The sequence below is a fragment of the Cicer arietinum genome, chromosome 4 (assembly GCF_000331145.2).
Source record: "Cicer arietinum cultivar CDC Frontier isolate Library 1 chromosome 4, Cicar.CDCFrontier_v2.0, whole genome shotgun sequence".
Classification (NCBI taxonomy): Eukaryota; Viridiplantae; Streptophyta; class Magnoliopsida; order Fabales; family Fabaceae; genus Cicer; species Cicer arietinum.
The window spans coordinates 61,617,767-61,631,161 of NC_021163.2; the positions used below are offsets into that span (position 1 = coordinate 61,617,767).

At 32.7% G+C, this 13,395-nt stretch overlaps 3 protein-coding genes across 3 annotated transcripts in view; all 3 read left to right on the forward strand.

Annotated features, from left to right (window-relative positions):
- The window catches only part of LOC101507818 (probable serine/threonine-protein kinase SIS8), a 9,355-nt gene extending 4,084 nt beyond the window's left edge, over positions 1-5,271 (forward strand). Inside the window, 10 exon segments of the mRNA XM_012715300.3 lie at positions 1-1,013; positions 1,289-1,329; positions 2,238-2,306; positions 2,389-2,489; positions 2,650-2,728; positions 3,016-3,114; positions 3,552-3,620; positions 3,755-3,804; positions 3,887-4,063; positions 4,642-5,271. The exon segment at positions 1-1,013 is cut by the window's left edge and continues 14 nt beyond it. Coding sequence (XP_012570754.1) covers positions 1-1,013; positions 1,289-1,329; positions 2,238-2,306; positions 2,389-2,489; positions 2,650-2,728; positions 3,016-3,114; positions 3,552-3,620; positions 3,755-3,804; positions 3,887-4,063; positions 4,642-4,735 — 1,792 coding nt within the window. The 3' untranslated portion in view covers positions 4,736-5,271.
- Positions 5,272-5,594: 323 nt separating this feature from the next.
- On the forward strand, positions 5,595-7,913 carry LOC101507507 (uncharacterized protein ycf36). The gene is made up of 4 exons (XM_004498842.4): positions 5,595-6,178; positions 6,866-6,894; positions 7,245-7,301; positions 7,558-7,913. The coding sequence occupies exons 1-4, from the start codon at positions 5,734-5,736 to the stop codon at positions 7,762-7,764; spliced, it is 738 nt and encodes a 245-aa protein (XP_004498899.1). The 5' UTR covers positions 5,595-5,733; the 3' UTR covers positions 7,765-7,913.
- Positions 7,914-10,069: 2,156 nt separating this feature from the next.
- On the forward strand, positions 10,070-13,289 carry LOC101508138 (protein REVERSION-TO-ETHYLENE SENSITIVITY1). The gene is made up of 3 exons (XM_004498843.4): positions 10,070-10,210; positions 11,233-11,607; positions 12,731-13,289. The coding sequence occupies exons 2-3, from the start codon at positions 11,320-11,322 to the stop codon at positions 13,151-13,153; spliced, it is 711 nt and encodes a 236-aa protein (XP_004498900.1). The 5' UTR covers positions 10,070-10,210; positions 11,233-11,319; the 3' UTR covers positions 13,154-13,289.
- Positions 13,290-13,395: the final 106 nt, after the last annotated feature.

The following is a 13,395-nucleotide window of genomic DNA, read 5'->3' on the forward strand; positions in this document are numbered from 1 at the left end:
TCCTGCTGAGGTGCCCAGCAGTCAGATCCAAAACTATGGTTTTGCTGGTAGGGATCTTGCAGAGATTGTAGGACAGACTAACAACACATATCCAATGCCTGGTGATGGAACTGGTGTGCTGGGAGTATTGTCTGATTGTACCATAGGGAGGGTCCAGACAAAAGAATTATTAGAAATCGGCGGTCAAACAAAACCAGATGAAATGAATCATGTTAAGGTAAATGAAACAGGGAGATTTGAGCATACAGAAGCATATGAATGCTCATCACATCCAGAGTCATCACATGCACAAAACATGCATGTAAAAAATGTCTCCAAGTATGTTCTCAGTGCAGCAAAGAATCCAGAGTTTGCCTCAAAATTGCACAATATTCTTTTAGAAAGCGGTGCATCACCTCCTTCTGATCTTTTTTCAGATATGAATCCCCGAGATAGGGGTTTAGATACTGTTCAAGCTGACCCAAATAGGTTGTTATTAAGCTATGATAAGTCTCTCTTGCTCCCTCAAGGAGTGGGCTCTGCTGGTGATACAAGGTTATGTCAATCGGCTCACCAGTTAGCCGAACAGCAAAAAGAATTATGCACAGATGCCATTGAATTTTATGATTCTTCACAAAGTGGGAATGTTTTTGCTACTGTTTCCGGTAAAGATTGTGATATAGAGCAATCTAATACATCAATTGTTGATTTTGCTTCTCCTAATACATGCAAGGCATGTAAAGAAAATTTTCTCGAGTCTTCCTTGCCCAAGGCAGCCCTTTCTTGCAAAAGGCATTATGGTGTTTACTGTTCTTGTTATGATGATGAAAGTGGTCCTAGTAATGAGGTTGGAGCTTCTTCTAGAAACACTGAAATTGGGAATGATTCAGTCACTCAGATAAACGAGACGGTCCATGGAGATTGTGTCCTATATGATGATGGTAAAAGCAAGAAAGTTCACCCAATACTTGGTGAAGACACAGAATGGGAAATTCAATGGGAAGATCTTCGTATTGGCGAGCGTATTGGTATTGGTAAGTATGTTCTCAGGCTTTAAATATGATGTTTTAGATTTAAAGTTATATAAAAGCATAGGGTCTTGAATAAATATCTTTCAATAACATAATTGGGAACTTGTTAATTTCTTATAGCACATTGTTACTTCAAGCAATTTGGAAATTTATAGATATTGCTATTTGATATAATGCATTGCACGAATAGAGATCAAGTAAAAGGTGGTTGGAAGTATGCTGTTGTGTCTGCTAGGATGTAACCCTGCATATCTAACTTTACAGAACTGTCCTTGTAGGTTCTTACGGTGAAGTTTACCGTGCTGATTGCAATGGCACTGTAAGTCTGCTCATCCTTCTTTTTTGTTGTCTTAACTCTTAAGTACATCAACAGTTTCCTGTCATGTGTCTTTTTCTTACTATTTAAAAAGTTGTTAGAATCGCATAATCTGAAAATTTTCAGATTACTCCTAGATGACTTCATTGTTCTGCTGTTAATAAGAATTTTATATACAGATTAATATTTGTAGTTAGTTTTTTCCCCCAATTTGTCACATTCTGTTTCATATCATAGTATGATCACAGTCACATATCAACTCACAGGTTTTTTCAGTTACTCATAATCGAGTCTGTTCCATGAGTAGTTTTGAAGAAAGAATCCAGACTGTCCTATGAAATGCATACTTCAGAAATTTGTAAAGCTATGCTTTTGAAGGCACACAAATTATGTTTATATTCAGGCCTGACCTAGACCTGGTCTGCATGATACATTATTAAAAAGTATAAAAATGCAAGTGCAAATTGAATTGCTTGTTTCGGTAACAGGCAAATAATCAATTCCTTTTCTGTTAGCCGTCGCTGAAATCAAGATCTACCAATATTCGTTTTTTTTTTTTGCGGAGGGGGTGTAGAGAGGGTCTATCTCATTCATCTGATTTAAGATAACTTGGCTAAGGCTCAGTGCATGTATGTCTATATACTTGTACCTTCATTCTGTTAGGCTATCTTTAGAGATTCTATAAATGCCTTTTATGGATGAATATGCACACGTTTTTTTCTTCTACAATGGACTCATGTAGCCATTTTATGTCTTCGGGATTCTATATGTCTTTATGTCTTTTTAATTTGGTGTTGGAACTTTTATTGCCTGTCTCCATGGGAAGATCTCATTGTATAAGACTTGCTTCATTTGTGAAAGTACTTCATAATATCTTTGCTTGTATCAATGGATTCGCAATGGCATTACAGGAAGTTGCTGTAAAGAAGTTTCTAGACCAAGATTTCTCTGGCGATGCACTAGATCAGTTCAAATCGGAAGTGAGCAACTATTACTATATGCATATATTCAGTACATTCATATCTACATATAAGACTCATGACCATATATTGACTTCTGCAGATTGAGATTATGCTAAGGCTGCGACATCCTAATGTTGTGCTCTTCATGGGAGCAATTACTCGTCCTCCACATTTCTCTATCTTGACAGAGTTTCTTCCGAGGTTAGTTTAACTTTTAATTTTGATGCATTGAGTTACATACTGGCTTTCCCTTCTTGTAATTTTCCAACATGCAACTTTTTCCTTCACCAAATCATATGATTAATTAACTTCTTTATATTATTGTCTTGCTCATTAAAAAATATTTTTTACTTTGATACAGAGGCAGTTTATATAGGCTATTGCATCGTCCCAATCTTGTACTTGATGAGAAGAGACGGTTGCGTATGGCTCTTGATGTGGTATGAATTGGAAATACCTGTCTTCATTTCATTTGGTGGTAGAAAAAGAATTTATTAAAAAGAATAGAGAAAAATGCAATTAGGCTGGGGATAAGTTATCCTCCAGAACAGAAAACCAACATATTGTCAAATAATCTAAGCCTTCTTAGCCTCATTATTCGTGTCAAAGTTGAGGGTCACTCTTTTCTCACCAAGAACCCCAAAAACTATCCTCATTTTAAAATTGTATTATAGGTATTATTTCTCACTTTCCTTTATTTGATGTGAATTTACTGTCCTCTTGTTAGGCTAAGGGAATGAATTACTTGCACACCAGCCATCCTCCTGTTGTCCATCGAGATTTAAAGTCTCCAAACCTTCTTGTTGACAGGCATTGGGTTGTAAAGGTATTCATACTTGACTTGTCTGCAGACTTTACTTCACAAGAGCTGAAAATAAAAGCAATATAAAATCAATTGGGTGCTAGAAGAGAATAATAAAATTAAAAGAGTGAAAATCTACAATTATGCCTGCTAGAAGTGGAGTAGTTATGTTGAAGAAATATCCATTATTTATAGATCCAAATAAACTGGTGATAGAATTGTTTTCAGCTGACAAAAAGGAAAATTGAAAAAATATCTATTATTTATAGATCCAATAATTTATCCTTAACAGTTTTGTGACATTACTAAACGTTTTGTCCTATTTTTTTTTTGTGTTCTATTATAAAGTAGATAATTTATTATTATTGTTGTTGTTGTTGTTATTATTATTATATTATTATTATTATTATTATTATTATTATTATTATTATTATTATTATTACTTGTTTGCTGTATAACAGGTCTGTGATTTTGGTCTGTCACGTACGAAGAACCATACATTTTTGTCATCGAAGTCATGTGCTGGAACGGTAATTCATCATTAGATAAAAAACTTTAAAAAAATCTAGAAATAATAACTGATATAAATTACAATTATAGCTGGTTTCTCTGTAAGGTATATACCTTTTATGAAAAACAACCTAAAGATATCTTTTTCTTACAGCCTGAGTGGATGGCTCCAGAAGTCTTAAGGAATGAGCCTGCCAATGAGAAGTAAGTTAAACCTGCATGTATATGCTTTTGTGGAAAGCCAAATGTAAGAGTTCAAGATGTAATTTTTAAAGTTTGCATGCAGGTGTGATGTGTATAGTTTTGGTGTGATCTTGTGGGAGTTGACTACCACGAAAATCCCATGGCACGGTTTGAACCCAATGCAGGTTGTTGGAGCTGTTGGATTCCAAAATAAACGTCTTGAAATTCCAGAAGATATGGATCCAGTAGTAGCTCAAATAATACGTGATTGCTGGCAAATGTAAGCATTAATTCTCCTTTTACGTTTTCTGATTGTTACTATAGCATCTAGAACTATGAACGACAAAAGAAGTTCTAAAATATATGCGCAGTAACCATGTTTTCCTTCCTTTCATTAAATTACGAAGGTACTTGAAACTTGATAGAAGCCATATTCTAGACACTCATTTGATGTCTGAAAAGTTGAAGGCAGATTTCCTCTAGTGTAATAATCAGTTTTGCTATTTTTCTGTCTTTGATATTTATGATTTTGATAATAATTTAATGATATGTTAAATGTGCTTAAGATAGACCACATATTGTAGTTTTGTTGATAGTTTAAATAAAGTTTTGGTCCTTGTAGACTTTGGTTCATATTTTCCTTTCAGATATTGATCATAAAGGGAGCAAAACCTGAATAAGTTGAAATCGTAGGGTCCATTTCTTCATGGAAAATAGAGATCAATAACTGAAATGATTAGAAACCATAGTAACTAAAATCAAAACTGACTGATGATATTGTGGAAACTGCATGCATTAATTTTTCTTTTACTAGATTGTTCTATTGGATTGATTTTAGTTATGGTGATTCTGATGCAGGGAGCCACACTTGAGACCATCTTTCGCACAGCTGGTGTCTCGTCTTTACCGTCTTCGCCAACTGGTTGTCCGTAAAACAGGATCTACACATTAAATATTGTCCATAATAACATAGCTATTGTAATAATACCAGATGTTGTTCCTTGGTTCAAAGAACCAGAGCAGCATAAGGTATATTTTCATCATGACATATATAAGTGTCCGGTTAGTTCAACATTGGGACTGCACACAACCGGTTCAGAAATGAACATGGTCCCTCCCCAATATCTGCATAAGTGCAGTGGAGGTTTAGTTAGAGTAGGAACAATTGAAGAAACACCAAGGAAAAGAAGAAAAAAAAAGGTACAAAATTATTCTTTGCCTGCAGAGATCTTATTTGGAATTGTAAACATGCGATCTCTCAGGTTAATTGGAAAAGTGTAAAAAGAAAAAACAGAAACAGAGAGGAGAAAAAACATGTATTAGACATTTATGCGTCTCCCATTACTCAACTTTGAGTTTACATGTATGTATGTATCTCAACTTGAGATTTCTTGATCAAGTATGTATACCTGTTAATTATCATGACTATCATCTCTTGAAAGTCATGGCACGGTCTGCATTGCCAAAATAGTCGCTGTTACCATGTTATTCTGGATTTTAGCATTGTTGTTTCAATTTCAACGTTTTCCTTCAAAATAGTCGTTGTTGTTACCATGTTATTCGGGAACTGTTGAAGCAATGTAATTAAACTATCTTTACAATAATTAAAACAAAATTGATTTTTTTTTAAGTTTAACAAATTAAGATCGTCGGATGTTTAGATTAAACAAAATGTAAATATACTTGGTTTATTAAATTTTAAAAAAAGTAATTAAATTTGGTAGAATGGTGTCATCTGTTATCCTATTATTATTATTACTAATAACAACTTCCCTATTCTTTGACATAATGGAAAGAAAGGGTTTTGTTTCATCGTTTTTATCCTAAAACAAAGAAAATGAGGGACAAAAAAGACTTGTAGATAAATCAATAATTATGTAATAATCACTTCAAAAGTATGTGGACATTAACAAAAGCAGCTACTACAGAGTGAACTGAAGCGGATCAAGAATGGCAACAATACACATATTCTCGTCATCCGCCCCAAGATTATTATTCCCCTCATCAAAGAATTCCCAACCTTTGAGTCACAGCAACAAGAGAAGCAAGTTGTTATTGTTGTGTTTAAGTTCGAGAAATGGAATAGAGTGTCCTGTTCCACAAGAACAGCAACCCATAAACGAATACCAGTCGCTGTCGACTTCCTTCCCCTTCTCATGGGCCGCTGGGGATGTGGTTGAATTCGGCTCCCGTCTCTTCGTTGTGGGCTTCTCCTTCGCTCTTTTCGTGGGCCTACCTGTAGCCTGGTTCGGTACCGTTGGGGCCCAATCAGAACCCGCGAAGCGAATCGTGTGTGCAGCTTCGAGTGGGGTGTTGGCGGTTACGTTTGCCGTTGTTAGAATGTATCTTGGTTGGGCTTATGTCGGCAATCGCTTGCTCAGTGCCACCGTTGAATGTAACTTTTCTCTCCTCTTTGCTCCTAAACTATCATCAAAGTCCATACTCTTCTTAGTCTTTGACTTAACTAAGATTTAATGAGAATAAACAATTTTTTTCTTATGATTAATTGTTAATAATAATTCAATTCAAAATCAAATTAAACCTCGGTTTATGAACGAATTATTTGGACCTATATATCTACCACCAACAACATTGACACTACTTTTTTCGAGACTTTATAAACATGTATGTCCCCAAATTGCTTCTTTTTAGTTTATTTCAATGAAATCTTCTTGATAGCTTTTAAAACAATTTAACGGCATTTACTCTTTAATAAAGGCTTCATGTAATTACTTTTCCTCATTCTAACTACAATATTTATTTTATTTTTTACTTTTTTCTTTTATCTATGGTTTCATATTAAATAGTAGCATGTATGATTAAATAGCACACTTAATTAAATTGTTTATTCAATAAATATATCAATGTAATACTTTTATAGTTAAATGATCTAGTATCAGATATGATTTATGTTTTTTGTTTTGAAAACATATATGATTAATGTTTTACCATTATGATGTTGTTTAATCTAATTTTAGTGATGAGACTTTAATGATATGAGAATCATTGTTGTTGTTATTCGATAGTGTTAAGAAATTTTGGGATGGTTTAATCAATGATCACTCATTTCTTGATATTGCAGATGAGGAGACAGGGTGGTATGATGGTCAGGTATTTGTTTTCTCTTTTTGTTACTTTTTTTACTAATGTTTTACCTTCTTTTTCATGCAAAATCTTGGTTCATCTTTGTTTTGTTTGTTGTGTTCTATCTCATGTGACATAAAAAAAGGTAAACCACTATTTTAGTCCTGAAAATATAAGATGTTGTCATTTTGGACCTTTATAACGTCGTAGACTAAATTGATTGACATTTTAATGGTCCAATAATTAATTTGTGTTTTTTCCCAAGTCAAGGGACCATAACGAGACAGCGTCCTATACTTTCAAGGATTAAAATTATGGTTTGTCCAAAATCAAAATTAAATTTACTTTTGCTATTAAATCTAAATATTTATCTGCAGATATGGGTGAAGACTGCTGAGATTTTGGCACGTGATAGGCTCTTGGGATCATTTTCTGTAAGCATTCTATTTAGCTACTGCTACATTTTATTTGCTGTGGAGACTTTTGTTAACTAGGAGCTATAGCAGCATTATTTATTCTTTCTTTCTTGTGAGTATCCAATTGCTTAATACTTCTTCGGCGTCTCAACCCATATACCGAGCTACGTGTTCAGCGGCGTCTCTGTGCATAGTTATTAAACTCTTGCATTTTATGGTAGCAATAACCTAACCTAATGAGTATGCATGATAATTGACTTGTGTCATGTTCAAGGTTAAGCCTGTACTGGGCAGATTGAAAATTACTCTAGTCGGTCTGGTGGCGTGCTTGGTGGCATGGGCTTTTATCTTCATTAACATTGATGACAGTTATCTAACATCAAGAGAAACTGGAGTTAGAGCAATACCTGGAGCTTACAATGATGAATCTGCTAGATCATTTGAACCAGATGCCTTCTGTGGTGAGCCTGATCTTCAATAATACATGTTTTAGTTACTCAGTTTCATTCACAAATGTGTTATTTGTTAGTCAACTTATAGTCTATAAAATTACTAGCAAAAGAGATATTAGAGATGTATTTATAATTTCGATTCATTAAAAAACTATAGAAACAATACTTTAACATTCAAGGATCAAAATGACTATTTACACGATTATTATGCATGTTTTAGCGAATTGGCCTTTCATGATGACAACGTCTTAAAAATAGTTAACTGGTTTGCAATTCGCTTTAGTACGTGATACGAGTTCAGATATGTGGTGTGCAACTCTTGAAATAGTGAGTATGTGGAAGTATACATAGCTGGTACGTTATTTGAATTTGTGACATGAGAATATGTGTGACTTGAAATCTATTTATACAAAGGAACTCAAAAACGACTCTTCGGATTAGGATTGCGATGGAAACCAATTATCATATTGAGATTTAATAGGAAAGGGTGCCAATGTTCCACCAATGTAAGGGTTTGAAGAAGACTATGATTCAAAAGGTACCAACAACATGATCCCCTTTTAACATTTCAATATTGGTTGGCTTTAAAAAGGGAATTGAATGAAAACATTGACTATGGAAGTTTCATGGTTTTGTTAAAAATGGCGAAAGAAATGATTTTTTTTGGAAAAATCAAATCGAAATAAACTAATTGTCACTTTCTTATAATATCTATTAGATTAGATCATATAAAAAGGAGTGTCATTTTTCAAAGTTGATTATGTAAAAGACTATCTTTTTGATAAATTAAATTTGATACAACTGTTGTTAGATATTTATTTTTAAAGACTATTTTCTCTCGGGTATTTGTGAATTTGTATTCTTAAATCTCATCTATTCAGTCTATTTTTCTGTAAATTTTTCTTTAATCAAAATGAGATTTTAACTCAGATTCTTCAAATAAAATATTGAGTTTAAACATTATATTTAACAATGGTTGAGAATGAGACAGAAAATTGTCTAAAGTAGTTCGTATCCTATTGAAATTGATAACTGAAAAAATTGATAGATATTTATTTATATAAAAATTAACAGATATTTTACATCAATAACGTTTAAAAAGAAATTACATCACGTGAAATATCCAGTTTAATGTGTATGGTGACCCAAAACTTGCGACTTCATGATCCACAAAGCAGTTACTCGTTTATTGCAACTTGAATGTGAACAACATCAAAAGAAAGGAAAAAATATATATTTTACGGGAGAAAAAAAAAACTACTGTATAAAAATTTAAAATAAATAAGGTAAACTATTATTTGAGTCACTCAAAGTATAAGTTGTTGTCGTTTAAGTCGCTGATTTAATAAAATATATAATTTATTATCATAAAAAATTCTTCAAATATACAATTTACTAATAAAATAATTCATAATCATTATAACATCAAAGACTAATATTTTAATGATTCGATAACTAATTTGAATTTTTAACTAGATTAGAAACTGAAATAACATCTTTTACTTTTAGAGATTATAATAATAGTTTAACCTAAATAAATACTAGTACTACCTTCTTTTTTGGTACAAACACTAATACTATAATTTTTTTGTAAGTATTAATTGCTAGATTTGTTTTTATGCCCCATTATAATAATAAATGTTTACTAAAACTCACATATTAAATATCAAACATTTTTTAGTTTCGTTTACAGAACATTTTTTAGTTATATTTGAGATAAGATCCCAATTTATAACGTTAAATAAAAAATTTATAGTGTTGGTGATTTTTGTAATTTCATGTTTTATAAAGGTAGATGAATAAATTTTTTTTTATTTGTTTACATATGTTACTGATTTTTAATTTATTTTGATATAATTTTAATTGGAGAATTAGAACATGATAAAGTTTAATTAATTTATTATACATATTATCTAATCAAAATTGAAGTGAGATAATTTGTCTTATTTTATCACGTTCACTCTCATATTTAGACTCAAAAATTTAACATTCTAACTTCAAATTAAAATTAGTTTTAGAAAAATCAATTCTAATCTTAACAATTAGTATTCAAACGTATGAAAAATCAATTCAATTTTGATTCTCCTAAAATGCAAGCAAACATTTTTTTTAGACTAAATGCAAGCAAGTATAGTTTTCAAAACATCCATAAAGAGGGACATTGTAGGGGCCCACTATGAAAGAAAAACATAAAAAAAATTCAAAGGGTTCATGCATCTTTCCAATTTTCCGTCTCTTGCTTCTGTTTCAAACCAAATAAAGTAGTAATTATAAAATTAAATGAATAATAAAATATCAAATATTAATTTTTTAAAGAAATTTAAGATATTTTTTCCCTTTTTAATTTTTCCATGTGATTTCATCCTCAGAATAAATCTTTACAAATTTTGGGTATCAATGACCACCACCAACTGCTTCTGTTTCAGCATATTGCTCTTCCCCTTCAAACTGCTTTTCTCATCTTTTTTGCTTCAGGTAAAAACTCAATACAATTTAGTCCACTTCAGACAATTTTTTTGTTTTTTTGTTGTTTTTAAGACATGTTATAAACATTGATGTTGTGGTTGTGTTTGTGGTTATTCATATAAAAATAAAACATTGGTGTTGTGATTATAATACCCTTTTAGCTACAACTGTGAACTATCCGTTGCCTATTGTTCTTGTTTTTGTGTGTGTTTTTGGGGACTAAATTAATTGATTTGCTTGCATAGTTGAAGGATTTGATTTGTCATCATATTATGGCAATAATTTGAGAAAATGAGTTAATTAAATGTAGTCAGTGTCGTGTCGGGCACCATGACACATCTTCAATCAGAAGTATCGGTGCTACAGAGTATCCAATTGATGGGTTAAACCTAATTTGGTGTGTGCTTGATTGCATATTTATCTTTCTCTTTGTTATCCTCTGTTGGTGTTTGAATTGGCTTTCTGCTAGAAATGTGATTTGGCAATGGACAGTGATTTTTCTTTTCTTTTGTTTTTCAATTTTCCTTTTAGGTGAAGGAGGGCACATAATGTATTGATTTTGAGTTGTAAATAGTTTAATGTAAACGTTATTTGGTGTCAATGCAAGAATATTCTTAGGTAGCTTAAATATTCTTGAATCATTGAGTAGCATTAGCATGAATCTTTTGTTTTTCATAAGTTGATGATATATTTACCTAACGTTTCATCTCGTTTAGACACACAGGTTATTAGTATTGCTGATAAATTTACCTATGTTATGCGCCACACAAGCTAGGTGTAAGAAATGTTGGAAAATTAGTAACTGAAAACCAAACGCAAGTCTTACGGCGTTGTATGTTTTCTAATGCTTGCCTTCACATTTTGCAAATTAAAATCCCCCTAAATTACATTGATAGTGCATACAATCATATTACGCTTTGGTTGTTGATTATGGTTTTCTGTTCTTTTTGTCCTTGTGAGTTTTTGCGATTATTGTTGAGCGAATAATTGTCTTACATTCTTATATGATCTTTACTTTGTATTGAGAGCAGAGTTGGGATGTTTAGGGGAGTAGTTTGATACAGTGATGAATCTCCATAGAAATTTGAGCAAAGCTATATCTTGTGCTGTAAAGTTTCATGATGGAGTTGAATGCAAGTTATGACATTGAGCAATCATGTTCAACGAAAAAAATAGAGCATGAGCTGTGGCCACTAGATCCAATTGATCCAAAGAACGCAAAGTTTCCATGTTGTTTGGTTTGGAATCCACTTCCAGTTGTATCATGGTTGGCACCCTTCATTGGCCATGTTGGCATTTGCAGAGAGGATGGAGCTGTTTTAGATTTTTCAGGATCATATTTTGTGAATGTGGATGATTTTGCATTTGGTTCTGTCGCAAGATACTTGAAGCTCGATCGGAGACAGGTACTCTCTCAAATTTACCATCGCTATCTTTTGTCGCCCTTTATTTGTTCAGATTGTTCACATTTATGCAAGAATAGCATTCATAAAATTGAACACATGAATGCTTTGTTATAGTTTTATGCCAAATTCAACTCTTTTTTGTTGGTTGGTGACAAATTATTTGGTAGTATTGAACTTCATGCCCAATATAATTTTTGAGTGAAACTGTTAAGGCCATCCATAATGTATTAGGAAAGTACCAATATAACTATCTGCAATAATTATGTCCTTGTTTAAAATGAGTTGTATTTGTAGTTAGAGAGATCATAAAGCCGAAACCTACAACTTTGCCTCGTTTAAACTAAAGTGGTTTTACCTTTTTTTGCTCTTAATTCTCCCGTTCTTATAGGAAAGGGACCCTAGTATTCCGGAGTTCAGTTTAAAGGTAAGTAAAGTCTGGTTAAGTATTGTTTTAGGCTTTCAGCTAAAGTTTGAACTCGATACTCCCAATAAATCAAGTGGTTTTACATTGACATCTATAAATTCTTTGGTTTGGAATTTAGTGGTTATACCTGACTTTTCTCTTCCATCTACCGTGTTTGATTGCATTAGAATTTTTGTTTTTGTCACTTTCTCCCTTTTATAAGGCCTCAGTTGTATTTGTAAATTGTAATTGCCATTTCAAAATAGGTAGGTAGATATCATAAGATGCTAATTAAAATCAGCACATAATTGCAATTGGATTTTCAAACCACATTTGAACTTTCATGGTACACATGCCAATATTGAATATAAGATGTGTTTGTTATTACCCTAACAATTAAGCTCAGATTATTGTCACTCTGTTTTAAGCCATTTTTGATGCAACGCTTTGACCTTGCTTTTTGAAAAATGCTGGTTATAATTGTGTGACACATAGGTGTTAGCTTAGTGGTAAGAGTTTGACTTTGTAACTTAAAGGGACGGAGTTCGAATCCCATCAGGGAGGGTCGTAAAATGGACATCAGTGACACTTTAATTAACAATAATTTCTCCATAGATGCCATTTGTTATGTTCTCTCCTTCTCCTTTAAATTTTAAATGGAGTCAATTTTACTTGTTTGAAAGTGTTAGCTCTTACTTGACACACCTGAGATGTTTGCAGTGTTGCTTCCCCCCTAACCTATCTGCACATACATGCAAGCATGGCTACCGGCATTCTGAGTATGGGACCGCACTCACATGGGACGACGCCTTACGGTCAAGTTTGCGGCATTTCGAGAGTAAAACTTACAACCTTTTCACATGCAACTGCCACTCATTTGTTGCTAATTGTCTGAATAGGTTATGTTATGGTGGATCAATGAGTTGGAATATGGTAAATGTAGGAGTCTTGATACTATTCAAGGGTCACTGGGTTGACTTCTGGTCTATTGTAAGGTCTTTCCTCCCTTTTGTTGTGGTTGTTTGCATAGGTATTTTCATGGTTGGGTGGCCCTTCTTATTAGGGTTACTATCCTTCTCTCTACTCTTAATTGGGTGGTTTCTATTGGGTACTTATCTAGTCACAAACCTATTAGAGTGCTAGATGTACTCTTCAATTGAAGGATGGTCATGAATTTTGTTTGTCTAAACCAAATAATGATAGATTCAAATATCAATATTATATTGTTATTGGAACAAGAAATAAGTGCATTTATGTCAATATTTTGTTTTGCTGTGTTGCTGAAACTGTTCTCACTTTTCAAACCCCAAATACTTAAGAAGCTGTTTTAAGTTGTACATTTTCTTTTTTGTATAAATTGTTATGCGCAGGCAATTGTAGTAACT

Bases quoted from the DNA above. Each gene is read 5' to 3' on its own strand.
- LOC101507507 (XM_004498842.4), top strand. From the start codon at position 5,734: ATGGCAACAATACACATATTCTCGTCATCCGCCCCAAGATTATTATTC. The intron at 6,895-7,244 runs GTATTTGTTTTC...ATTTATCTGCAG, and splicing joins CAGGGTGGTATGATGGTCAG to ATATGGGTGAAGACTGCTGA. The intron at 7,302-7,557 runs GTAAGCATTCTA...GTCATGTTCAAG, and splicing joins GGCTCTTGGGATCATTTTCT to GTTAAGCCTGTACTGGGCAG.
- LOC101508138 (XM_004498843.4), top strand. From the start codon at position 11,320: ATGATGGAGTTGAATGCAAGTTATGACATTGAGCAATCATGTTCAACG. The intron at 11,608-12,730 runs GTACTCTCTCAA...AGATGTTTGCAG, and splicing joins TGAAGCTCGATCGGAGACAG to TGTTGCTTCCCCCCTAACCT.